We start from the raw sequence: 13,976 nt of genomic DNA, 5'->3' as shown, positions 1-13,976 counted from the left end.
TAGCTCGGGGTTAGGTGCCTCTGCTGGTCTGGGGCAAGTATAAAGAATGTGGGAGCCAGTGCTACCCACTCTTCTGCCTTGCTCAAGAGGCAATCCAGACAGTATGAGAGGTCTCCAAAAAGATCACGGAAAATGCATATTATAAAAAATCTGCACTGTTTTCAAGATTTTTTAAAACCAAAATAAACTTATACTTTAGTTTTATTTTTGCATGAACTATTTTTTAAGTTTATTTATTTCTTCCATGAGAGAGAGACAGAGACAGAGAAACAAGCACTCCATAGGGTCTTCAGACCACAATCCACCCCCAGTCTCAGCTGGCCTGGATCACAGGCCTGCACATGTTCCTGAGGTGCTGAAGGAGACCCTGGGAAGCAAGCCCAGAACCTTTCCTCGTGGGTTCAGGTGCATTACTGCTGCGCCACCACCTGGCCTCTCATTGAACTTTATGAAGTACTCTCATGTGAACTCACTAACATTTTACACTAGAGTTTAAGGTTTTATAAATCATTATGTAAGCTAAATACCATCCAACTGGGGGCCTGGAGCTGGCCATTTTGTACCCACTGGGTTCATTCTTTGTCTGTGTCTGTAGTGGTACCAATGGAGCACTTTGTTTGTCCTGGGCAGACATGAGTAACTCTTTGTCTTCATTTCATATTCAGTGCATGTGAGCTCTTCTCCTTTCCAGTCACATAATCTTTATTAAACTCCAGAGTGAAGGGATTTTAAAGAGCTTAAATGTTAATGCCATGTCCTGTATCAAGCGGCACCTCTGAAATGAGGCTATTTACACTCATTCCCTCTGACAACCTCAGGAAGGAACGAGTGTTAGCACCTTCTTCTCCATCACCCAGCTTCTGGGAGGACACAGTCTAAGTGAATCTCACAAAACGCTTCTAGACCAAGAATCTCCTGACCTTGGTACTCACTCCAAAAGTAGGGAAATAATTGGACCCATCCAGCACGTACCCCTCCCCACCATGAGGGAGATGGTGTGTGAGTCCCACCTAGAACAAGCCTGAGCAAGGCCCCTGGGACCAGATAAAAACCCCTCACCACAGTGCTTCCTGGCAACCCATTTTCCAGGACCCCTCCCTTCTTCTTAGGAGCTCTGCTTTTCCTTCCCGCTCCTTCAATAAACTCCCCACTTTTTCATACAAAACAAAAACAAAAACAAAAACAAAAATAAAAACAAAAAAAGAATGTTGGCTGTTTTACAAACCCCTCCCAGATAGGAGAGTTTCAAGTCATTTCTCATGCTGCAGAGCAAAGTGACCTTAACAAAAGGACTTCCTGCTGCTTGTCACACACATCTGGGTTCTACTCATCCACACCTCTCAAGAAAGACCTTGGCTTATTAGAAAAAGTTGGAATTAGGCTTTGAATTCTGCCTACCAGTTCTGTGATTTGGGGGAAGGAGGATTTGCTTTAATTCTCAGATTTCCCATTCCCTTAATTGTGAAATGAGTAAACAAAAAAGCTACTGCATGCCCAGTTGCAGTGGTACAAGCAAGAGGGCACCACTGTGCAGTGACTGAGGCTACATGGGAGACCCAGGTTCAATTCCTAGCCCAACATAAGCAGGTTGGACCCAGTGGTATAGGCCTGTGGTCCTAGCTAGCAGAGAGGCTGGGGTAGGAGAATCACAGCATGGTGAAACACTGTAAAAGTCTCTCTCTTTCCCCTCCCCTTCCTTTTCTCCTTCCTCTATCTCTCTCCCTCCCACACTCTCATTATAAAGCAAAGCTACCTCAGTGTGTGTGTTGACATGTATTAGATAAATATCATATAATATTTCATTTTATATAAAATGACTTATGCCAGCCCTGGTGCATATTTAGAGCTTAAAAATTATTAGTTTCTCTTTCCCCTCCCTAACTCTATATTGCCTTGGCATGTCAGCCCAAGCAGTCTTTTTTTAAAAATGTCATACTTATTTTTATTGTTTTTTCCTGAATATTTTCAATCTGCAGCTGGTTGAATCCAAGCATGTATAACCTGCAGATATGGAGGGCATACTGTACATGCACATAAAGAAACAAGAACACACTTTTTAAAAAACATTGTTTCAAAGAGCCCCAAGCTAGAAACAAATTTACATCAGCAGTTCAATTGGAACATTAGCTGTGGTATAGTCTTACAAGAAAACACTGTATAGCAATCAAAATGAATGATCTAGGGACCAGCAGTTAGCGTAATGGCTATGTCGCTGAACTCCCATGTAGCCGACCTCAGTTTGAGTCCCAGACCCGGTGGCTTAGACTCACACCAGGTGTGTGTGCGTGCGTGCCCAAGATCCCAAGAGAGTGGAGGAGAAGGGATTATGGTGTGACCCTCCTCCCAGGGGGTGATTTCTCGCTTTCTATCCCTCTGTCTCTCTCTATCTTTCTGGTGAGCACACACACCCTATAACAAAAACCTCTCCAAAAAAAAAAAAAAAAAGAAGAAGAAAAGAAAAGAAAAATGAATGATCTCCAGCTACCTACCTCAGTAGGCTGAAGTCACCAAGTGTTAGTGAACCAAATGAATGAGGCAGGAAAGATACCTACTGTGTGAGTCCATCTATATGCAGTCCCAAACAGGATAAACAAAATGATAATCTTTATAAATACTTGTGTAGATGGTAAAACTGTAAAGAAAAACTAGTCATTGATTATTGCAAACGTCAGACCAGTCAGATCTCACCTGAGGTGATGAGGAGGGAAGCATTCAGGTGGTGTTTCTGGCATTCCCAGCATTCTGCATCCTAACTTGGCTGTCAGGTATGCTGGAGTTGGCTTATAATTATCATCTTAATTGTACATTTGTATTTATATATGTCTACATATGATATATCCCATAATTTTTTAAGTATTAAAAGATCATTCTGTCTAAAAAAAATCCATCTTAAAAGAAAACATACCCTATTCTGTGTGTATTCTGCTTCATTTGTTTCTTTTTTGTTTTTTGTTTATTTATTTATTTTAGAGAAAAATTTCTACTTTACAGCATGTGCACTTGCCAGAGAGACAGAAAGCAAGAAATCACATCCCCCCACCCCCCAGGAGGGATGGCCATGCTGTAATTCCTTCTCCTCCAGTCTCCTCTTGGGATTTTGGACACACATATACACACATGCCTGGCATGAGTTTTAAGCCATAGGGTCCAGGACTCGAACCGTGGTTGACTATGTGGGAGTCCAGCAAATTAACCATTATGCCATCTGCTGGTCCCCTGTGTGTATTCTGACTCTTTGACAACTTGTTTGAATTTTAGGATCTGCCCATTGTTCTTCCTGTTATGTTTATGATGACATCCCAGGAATTCAATTGCAGCTGCCCACTAATATGAGTGGTACCTTTATTCTTTGATGAATTAAACAGACATATTAAGCACATGTGTTGTAAGTACCAGATGCTAAAGGAATTTATGCCTTACTTGTTATAGTGAGCAATCAGAAACTACAGAAATGTCAATCAGTGGAGGAATGGTTAATTAAATTATGGCACACCCTATCATGGAATAGTATGCAACCTCTACAATGGAAGTAGATATGAATTTATGGACATGTGTCAGGCTCCCCAGTAAGCACCTCACATGCATTGTTTCACTTAATTCTCACCAAAAACATCCCATGAAATTCCCTTTTTATAGATTAATACACTGAGACTCATCCAAACTCAGAGTCGATAAAGGATGCAGCAACAATTAGACCTGAGTTTATGGACCCTTAAGCCCATGTTCCTATTCAATTTTGTTCTATTAGCTCCTGAATGGCAAAGTCACACATATGCTTGGCTCTCCTCTCCTCTCATGGGGATTTGGTTCAAGTTGGACATTGATTTGCATTATCATGAAGAATAGAAAGAGACTTATATAATAATGAAAGCAAACATGTCTAGATTTCAAAGCTAAATTACTTCTGAAGGGAGGTAAGTTTCCTGCACTTTTCATTGACTGAAAGAAAATTCAAGAGCATGTGACAAGATGTTAATTATACATGCTATCCAAATTGGGGATTTTTATGTATTCTCAGAGCTGTAACTCTCTTTAAAATGTTGAATTATTAGCCAAACAAGAGAGAAAACATACTTTTGTTCAAATGTAATATAAAATGTCACTTGTATGCTTGTTTTTACAACTCATTCTTTTACTATTTACAGATGGGCAGAAGAGAAAGAAATCCTTGAGAAAGAAACTGGATTCACTAGGAAAGGAGAAAAACAAAGACAGAGGTAAAGGACAAAATAAATAAAGGGAATGAATCTTCCAGGGAGCATAATGGTTGAATTTGGTGGAGTTTTGGAATTGTGTAGATTTCCATGGTTCAACTTTATTATGTAAACTGGATTTCTATGATGCAATTCCATTAAGGGCTGTTTTGGTCTACTCTTCCGTGTTTGAGTAGCTCTGTGCTGAATTGATGAATTCAGCTGGTCTGAGTGGAGTATGACTTTGGCCAAACTTATGGTTCTAATTATGATTCTGGCCAATCAGCTATGTATAAAGAAGACCTGGGTCGAGTAGTCATGGACAGCATCTCTAACACTAACCAGCTGTCTGGCAGTGAGGCAGGGCAAGCTGAATGAGAAAGAGTTTGGATTTGCCTACATGACCACTAGGAAGAAACAGTCTCAACTTCATGGGCTACTGAAGATGGGTCATTCTCAGCATTTTTAAGTTATATCACAGCATGCTCATTTTCTGTCCAATATATTTTTGGCATTGTTGACTCTTGTCACTATCTTGTGTCCCTTCCTGTCTATTTAGGGATTTGATACTTTCACCACTCTTTCAAAGATATTTGTGGTCACTTTTAACTAATACTCTTTGAGCCAACATAATGAGCACCTGGACCATATTAGCACACTCCATTTAATCTCTGACTTTTTATGTCCCTATATGAAATGATTGCTCAATACTATGGTCAGATTAATGTATTTTCATTTTATATGACATAGTGAGGGTTGAATAAGAGCACTTATATATATCTCACCTTGGAGTTCTTTTATATCATTGAATTTCTTCTTGAAACATGATGGAAACATGATGAAATTCAGAATTTTCAAAAGAAATGCATTATGATCAGTATTGTGCAAGACCCATTCCACCAGTGATCTCACTTTCTATACCCATATCTTGAACTGTGCCTAAAGAGTCATGACATTTGTTTTTTTGAACCAAAAGGAGAGAAAGAATTCCTTTTTTCCCCTCAAAGTATGTGTCCATGGGCATGGGGGAGAGAGAGAGAGAGCAAACACCATGCAACAAGACCTGGTCATGACACAATTATTTTTCTTCCTATTCTCCATCCTGTCAGGATCCTGGGCATGAAAGTCCATGGCAGTCATTTTTTAAGCTACTGCCAGGACTGAGACTCAAACCAGGGTTGACCATGTGGTCTCCAGCTTTGTCTGCATAGCTCTTAAACACTATGCTATAGATCCAGGTCAGATGAAGAATTGTAAAGATTGGAAAAGCACCATTTCACTTCCTTTGGAGGGGGGTTTCTCAGCCTTGGTACTAGTGACAGTTTACTTTAGGCTAGATAGTTCCTTGTTGTGGAAGCTCCCACAACTTCCTGTGCATTATGGGATGAATAGTAGCATCTCTCCTCTCTATCTACTAGGTTCCGATTGCACTGTCCCCACCCAGAATGTTTTCAGACATTTCAAATGTTTACCTCAAATTGGATAAAAGGAGGCAAAGTGTCAGTGATCCCCATCCCTAACTGTACAATAGAGTCACTTGTAAGACCTTTACAAACTCCATTGCTCAGACCTCCACCTCAGGGCACCTGAGTCCACTAGTCTGCAGGTATAGCCCAGGCATGGGTATTTTTATGACTTCTTATTGTGCAACATCTAGGACAAGAACTCTGGTTCATATAAACCAGAACACTCACCAGGCCACACCCTTTCATAGGTGAATCTGCTTGAACAACAAAAGCAAAGAGATGTCCAACTATCTATAATTTTCTGATAAATTGTATTACATTTCATTTTTCCATATGTTCTTGCCCTAATTTTTAATGACCTGAATATTAGTAGCCAGCATTGATCTTTTTTTTTTTTTTTTTGGAGAGGTTTTTTTCGCTATAGGGCGTGTGCGCTTGCCAGACAGAGAGAGACATAGAGACAGAAAGTGAGAAATCACTCCCCAGGGGGGATGGTCACGCCGCAATCCCTTCTCCTCCATTCTCCTCTTGGGATCTTGGGCACACACGCACACGCGCCCGGCATGAGTTTTAAGCCACCGGGTCCAGGACACGAACCGTGGTCGACTACGTGGGAATCCAGCGACATAGCCATTATGCTAACTGCTGGTTCCCAGCATTGCTCTTTTAATCCAGAGTTTTTGTTCATTCTTTTCCTGGAGCAGAGCATCTTCATCTCCAGAGATTAGAGCAATTCTTCATGTGTATAGAGTATATTAAAGGAATCACGTAGGTTAGTATTTGTAATGTATTATCTTTTTTTTATTCTTTTTGGAGAGTTTGTTTGTTTGTTTGTGTTTGTTTGTTTGTTTTTAATTTTTGCTATAGGGCACACGTGCTTGCCAGACAGACAGAGAGAGACAGAGAGACAGAAAGCAAGAAATCACCCCCCAGGGGGGATGGCCACACCACAATCCCTTCTCCTCCATTCTTCTCCTCTTGGGGTCTTGGGCACGCACGCACATGCACTCGGCGTGAGTTTTAAGCCACTGGGTCCGGGACGTGAACCGCGGTTGACTTACATGGGAGTCCAGCAACATAGCCATTATGCTAACTGCTGGTCCTTGTAATGTATTATCTTCTAAAGTTGGTTCATTCTAGGGTGATGATATTTATATTGTGATTTGAATACTTATAATGTAGACTAGATGATTGTTCAGAAAGTGCCCATTTGGGTTAGCCTATACCAAATGAGTGTTTTTATCCGTGGGGATACATGTCTGTAGTCCCTCAACAGGAAAAGACATATGCAATTTTGCTTATATTACATACCAAACAGCAGGAAGCAAGAATGCGAATGAGCAAGGAAGGAAGGGCCAGGGAAGTAATTAGCCAATAAGCACTGGACTATTACACAATTTTTCAGACCAAATCATATTTACACAGGCTCAGTGAAAACATGGCAGTGTTCTGGATTGCTGCAGAGGGTACTGACTAAGAAAAGGAAGGCAAGTCCTAATGGTTCCAAGAAAAAGACACATCATTCATTGAGCTAAGGGGAGAACTATCAGGCTTTATAGCAAAAGACGTTTGGGATTTTTCTAAAGTAACTTCAATGTTTAAAAGCAAGGCACCCTAGGCAGTGGAACAATGCTCTGCGATGATGGAGGGCATATGGAAATTGGGGTTTGGTTCTCTGATCAGCCTGTCCATGTTGAGTCACATGTGCCCATGCCTGTGATACTGGTAAGATCAGGTAAGGTTGCTGAATGAGACTCTGTTGAGGTGCCTTTCTCTTTTCTCTCTGTCTCTCATGAAAGAAAGAAATACACTTTTTAAAAAAGATATTCCAGGGAACCAGCAGTTAGCATAATGGCTATGTCACTGGACTCGCACGTAGTCGACCGCGGTTCACATCCTGGACCCGGTGGCTTAAAACTCACGCCAGGCGCGTGTGCGTGAGTGCCCAAGATCCCGAGAGGAAAATGGAGGAGAAGGGATTGTGGCTTGACCATCCCCTCTGGGGGTGATTTCTTGTTTTCTGTCTCTCTGTCTCTCTCTGTCTGTCTGGCGAGCGCACGTGCCCTATGGCAAAAATCTCTCAAAAAAAAAAAGGCAAAAAAAAGAAAAAAGATATTCCAGGCTTCAAAGGAGGTTAATTAAACGGTACTTTTCTGGACATGAAGCCCTGTCCACATCAGCACCAGGGCCATTACATAGATGCCCTGGGAGCCAGGGTATGAGGGGGCTGTGTGCCAGTCTGGCAAAGTGGTAATCAGTTCACAGTATTTCCTTCCAGTTAAATATTAGCATTTGGGTTCATAACAACTGCACATGTGAAAAATGATCATCATTTGAATCCAAGAGTAAAAGAAGGAAAACAGGAAACTCTAAATGACCTCTTGGGTTAGGTCATCTAAAAATAAATAGGAGCAGCTTTTTAGAATCTCTCCCAATAAAGAGCAATTCACAAATGTTTGATATGCCACTATATTAATTGACTCCATCTGAATGAATCATGTCCTATACATTATTATATTGCCTTGATATAACATACAGCAGACCAGGTGGCACTGTCATGTCCCTCTGGCCTCTGAACCAGTGTTTGTGTGAATTTTGATTTCCATATGAAAACTGATTTAAGATTGACACTGATTTTGAAAACATATTTTCATACAGAATAGTTCCAAGTCCTTAATTTCTCTTAGTTGAATTACTTGGCAACCAGGAGTGTTTTTGAAACTTTCAGAACTTCAGACATTGTCTTTTTTGTGTTTAAAAAAAAAATCAGTGTTTGGGGGAAAGATTTAAAATTATAGCTACTTCATTCAAGTTAATGTGCTTCCTAATCAGTGCGCATGAAGAATAGGCTTTACTGTGGCCTAACTCAGGTAGAGAAGTCTCCTCCGCCCGCCCATTTTCCTATTATGTCATGTATTTATTGACATCAAATCTGGAAATAGTTCAGTTCTGGCAAGTTTCTTTATGTTGAAATCTTACTGTGCCATGTTATATTGTTCCTCACTGTCTAAAGTATGTCAGTATATGTGAGCTGCGAGGTGACACTACATAGGAACAGTCACTAGTAATACAACTTTTCTTTCTCCCTCTTATTTTTTATTAAAATAAATCAAGTGTCAGTTATCAATATGTAGAAACTCTCGAAGAAAATCTTTGAAGGCTGTCATTGAGTGCTATTAATAAAGAGTGAACCAGGGGGAGTGTGGGTCTAATGAAAGGTGGTAAGGGTCCAGCTTGCACAGGACTAGGTGGTTATAACTTGACTTTCAGTCTGCCCAGAGAGCATGAAGACACCATGAAAATGTACTAAGGAGGGAGTAATAGAATGTTGTCTTTAAATAGATTGCCATGGTGCAGTGTATGACATGGACTTGGTTTTGGAGGTGATACCAGAGTGAAGGGAGGATGACCAGTTAGGAGGCTATTTGGAAATCCACGAGAAAGAATGGTACCTTGGACTAGGGTGGAGTAATGATGAAAGTAGAGAGAAGTGAATGGAAACGAGCGAGAGTGTGAGCATGGTATGACAAAGCTTTAGTGACGGAGTGGAAATGGGATATGAGAAGGAGTGAAGCATCAAGGATGACTCTCAAAATTCCATTCTCCCACATGAAGAACAGGAAGACCATTGGAAATCTGATCAGGACCTAGTTGCAAAAGATGGAGAATAAGAGATGCATTTAGGGCATCAAAGAAGGGTTGGTGCTCAGAGAAGAGGTCCAAACTGGAGGTCAATGAAATGTCAACTTTCTGTGGGTGAACATTATAGTTATAGGCATGGGTGCTTGCGGAGAGAGGCCAAAATGAGGAGGGGGGTTAGGATTGAGCCCTGAGAACCCTCCATGTTGAAAATCAGGGTAGAGGATGACAAACCAGCAAAAGGAGCAAGAATTTAGCCAGACAGGTAGAGAAAAACCCAGGAAGTATAGCTGGGATGCCAAGTGCAGAAAGTGTTTCTGCGAATAATCTTCAGTGTTGAGGACTGACAAGAGGGCAAATGAAAGAGAGCTGTGAAAGACCCCCTATCAGATGATCCTGAAATCAAAGAGCTGTTTCAGGATAGCAGTGGAGGTGGCAGCTAGGCTGGGTGAGATGAGGAGAGAGTGGCAGATAAGCAAAGTACAGGAGGCAAAGGTAATTCTAATGTGGAGAAAAGGCGGTAAGCCATTGAAGAAAGAGTAAACTGGACCACAGTGTCACTTGAATCTGTTGAAATGCTGAGAACATCTAGTAGAAAGGAAGAGGTTGAAGGCACGGGCACAAGAAGATAGAATGTATATCCAGGGCTGTCCCACCAGCTACTGTCTTTGTAAATAACATTTTATTAGGGCACAGATGTGGACATTTATTTACATATGGTCTGTGGCTGCTTTCCTGCTATGTTGGAAAATTTAAGTAGTTGCAACTGAGCCTGTTTGACCTGATGACAGGGTTGGAGTTGGGTGAGGTAAATTGAGCACCTCAAGCACAGAATAGAAGGACACACTCACTCTGTAAGTCCACAGTGTGTTCCACAGTCTTGCTCTCCCCTGAGCATAATTGTGCCTCCCAAGCACTCAAAGCCCCAGTGTGCTTACAACTCCTAAATCTGGCCCTTTACAGGAAAACGTTGCTGAATTCTGAGTTATACTATACTAGTGTTAGGATAATCACCTTTAACTGGCTGCAGTACACCATTACCCATAGTGTAAAGTTATCATAGTCAACAGGAAGATAGGGGAGTGTGGGAAGTGGGTGAGGTGGAAAAACTAGCAGGAAGCAGAATCCTGCTTCCATATCATGCCAGAGGAGGTTAGGGGGGCCTTTGTATGGCAAGTGTGAAGAATAGAAGCCTCTGCACCTTCTGGTTGTGCTTCTGCTGCAGCAGGAGGCAGAATCATTCGCTGTTCGGAGGGGCTGCTGAGAATACTTAAGGTTGCAGGTGAAGAGAGTGGGTGAGATTGACTCTTGAGGAGAGTAGCAGAGTAATGAAATGGGGCTGCTGGTCAGTGGCAGGGAAAGGCTGGCAGAGGTCACTGAGCATGGTGTGCAGTGGTATTCGTCCCTCCCAGACACAACAATATGGTCTAGCAGGCACCCAGATGCAGCTACTCAGAGGCAGATGGTCATGTGCATCTGTATTGGGGTGTGAGAGTACTTGGATCTGGAGGGAAGCAGAGATCAGCAGGGACTAAGGGAGAGGAGAGATGTGGAGGAGGAGCCTTTTTAACAGGACAGGTTGACTGAGCATACAAGAAGAATGGGAGCTGTGTCCGAACAGAAATCTGATTCCAGAGGTGGGATAACTTCTGGTGAGGACCAGGTCCAGAATGCAACTAACGGAGTGGGTGGCAGAGGTGGAATGCAGGGAAAGGGATATGGATGAGGAAGCGGTCCCTGAGGTGTGAGGACAGAGAGGCAGATGGGCCATGTTGCTAGATACCCAAGTCACCCAGGATGATGGCAGATTGGGGCCTGACCATGAGTCAAAGTCAATGACAAGATCATAATGATTAGGAGAAAGAGGAAACTTGCAGTAGCAGGTTTATGCCACAAGGTGGGAGGGCAAAGGTCTGGCAAGAGCAGTGAGGAGCAAAGAAGATGCCCAGCACTCTTGTGCCTGCTTACTGGAGGAGAGTGACAGTCCCTACTACAAAGGATAGCAAGGGAGGCACTCTCCTCAGTGAGTATGTACCACAGACTTGAGCACAGTGTCCGTGGCCCCTGGCCCCTGCACAGTGAGTCCTGGGGATTACTCTTGTCATTTGAAAAACCTGTTATCACCTGTCTTAGAGACATTAGAATTCTCTTTTTTTTTTTTTTGAGAGATTTTCGCTATAGGATGCGTGCGCTCGCCAGACAGACAGAGAGAGACAGAGAGACAGAAAGCAAGAAATCACCCCCCGGGGGGATGGTCATGCCGCAATCCCTTCTCCTCCATTCTCCTCTTGGGATCTTGGGCACGCACGCACACGCGCCCGGCGTGAGTTTTAAGCCACCGGGTCCGGGACGCGAACCGTGGTCGACTACGTGGGAGTCCAGTGACATAGCCATTATGCTAACTGCTGGTTCCCAAGATATTAGAATTCTCTTAATGAGACTGGTTGGTTTTCCTTTTCTGGTAAAAATGGCTAGGAGAGGACTCAACAGTTCCATGGCATAGTACGTCCCTGCAATGAGCATGCTGACATGAGCAGACACGTGTCACTTGATACATTCATCAGTGTCCTTTTGCTGTTGCTATCCCCCATTGGTTTCTTATATTTCATGTAACTGTCAGCCTTCCCATCCATGTTTCCAAAACTTGCCAACTCCAAAGAATATTTGCTTATTTGCACAGATGAGATATACTGATTTGTACAATAAATCTTCAGGGTACACAGCAAGTGGCCTGGTACTGTCTCCTTTTGTTACTAATTTTGCCAGTAGTAAAAATGACCTTTTTGTCAATAGTGAGTATAGGATCTTGCTAAACTGTCCACATTGATCACTCAAAGGAGAAATGCCTAATTTTTAAAATTACTATATGTCACCTAGTTTGTTGATAGGAGACTTGCAAGCATCCTCTGAAAAATCCCAAAATGCTGAAGTTCCAATTTTTTACTTCAAAACAAATTGCATGTTTTGATAGAATCAAAGATGCAGGCTTTTCAGGGAGCATTTCTGCTTTTAGTGTAGACTTGGCCATTATCCCAGTGATGTTAAAAATGTTACCATGGAACAAGGAGAAAACCTTTTAAAACCTCTTTCTACCTGATTTCATGTTAACTTTTTCTTTCAAAGAATAAACAACCTTTGAGTTATTTTCTTTTAATCATTCTGATTTCATTCACAGGGCTTATAAAAACAAGGGAGAGGCTAGACTCCAATTTGCGGCTGCTAGGAGACCTAATTTTGAGTCTAAAAGGAATGATGTATTTGATTCAATTATTAATGCTTGTCTTAGTCCCTCATTACATTGCTAACAGAAATACCCAAGGCTGGATGAATTTAAGAGAAGAGGTGGTTGTTTTGTTTTCTTTTGTTTTGACTCTGAGTTCTGGTGGCTGGGAAGTCCAAAAGGATTACAAAATGGCAGAAGGTGGAACTTTTAGCAGAGTAGAATATAGTCTATATCCACGTGGTTTTCTTTCGGCCATTTTGGTCTCATTCTCTCTGTTATAAACTCACCAGAAGTTCATCAAAGAGGCCTTGCCCTAATGACATGATCACACCCAAAGGCCCATGAAGGAATTAAGTTTTCACTTAACACCTTCACATCACAATCAGTACAACCAAATCCAAATCCCAACACATGAATTTCTAGGGGATATCCAATCACCACACACTAAGATCAAATTCTAAAACATGAAACTTTGGGGGAACATTTATCCAAACTATAATAATGCTTTACAGTATGAATGTGAATGATTGCCAAGAAAATGCCTGACTCTAAGGATTCAATGTATATTTATACAAATGAATTTACTACAGAGATCCAGAAAGCAACTGTATGCACATCTCCAAATAAAAGCATAAGTTTCTGCATTGTGTCTCTTTTCCAAAATTGTTCTTACTAAGGGATTTTTTTTTTTTGGCCAGAAGGTGTGTACACTCACCTGTGAGAAAGGAGAGAATGAAAGGGAGAGGGAGAATGAGAAGGCACACCCCATACCACAATCCCTTCTCCATTTCTCCATCCTAATGGGATTTGGGGCATGCATACACATGTGCCTGGTATGTTTTTACAAGCCTCCAGGGCCAAGACTCAAACCACATGACTGGCCATCTGGTATCCAACTCTCTTAACCACTAGGCCATAGGCTGGCCCTTTACTAAAGCATTTAACAAATTACATCCTGAACCTTACATCAGATATTTTGTAGTGGAGTCCTTTTCCTGCATGTAGCCAGCACAGTGGCTTGAGTAGAGATCATGAGAGTGACAGCCCCAACCACCTGGGGTTGTGGGCATGAGGAACACAATGAAAAAGAGCAGCCTCCTTCCCAAGCTGTACCCCTCTGCTTCTGAGATTATTTCACATGCTGGCTCTTTTTTATTAGAAGCCTCAAAGTGCTATCGCTTAGCTGAATTCCAGTCTTAGTGTCAGTCTCTATTATACCACATGATAGTCACCTCATTATAATTATTTACACATCTGACATTCTACTCTCCCACCCTACTCCACAGTCAGTTCCCCTCAAGAACAAGGACTGGACTTTTCATAAGCTTCATGCCCCCCATTACATAGCTTGTCATGGCACATAGCGGGTAGGCAATAAATGCTTGTTGAATGAAGGTTTAAATGCAGCCTCCTCATGCCTTAAAGGTTTGGGGGGCTTCTGAGACATCAGTAGTA

At 42.0% G+C, this 13,976-nt stretch overlaps 1 protein-coding gene across 1 annotated transcript in view; it reads left to right on the top strand.

The window, feature by feature from the left end:
* ARHGAP6 (Rho GTPase activating protein 6) overlaps positions 1-13,976 on the top strand; it is a 286,203-nt gene that overhangs the window by 212,551 nt on the left and 59,676 nt on the right. Inside the window, 1 exon segment of the mRNA XM_027766368.1 lies at positions 4,146-4,217. Coding sequence (XP_027622169.1) covers positions 4,146-4,217 — 72 coding nt within the window.

This window comes from Tupaia chinensis, unplaced genomic scaffold (genome assembly GCF_000334495.1).
Source record: "Tupaia chinensis unplaced genomic scaffold, TupChi_1.0 Scaffold142808_1, whole genome shotgun sequence".
Lineage (NCBI taxonomy): Eukaryota > Metazoa > Chordata > Mammalia > Scandentia > Tupaiidae > Tupaia > Tupaia belangeri.
Note: the sequence above shows the minus strand (reverse complement) of the source record. Positions and strands in the feature narration are given on the sequence as shown.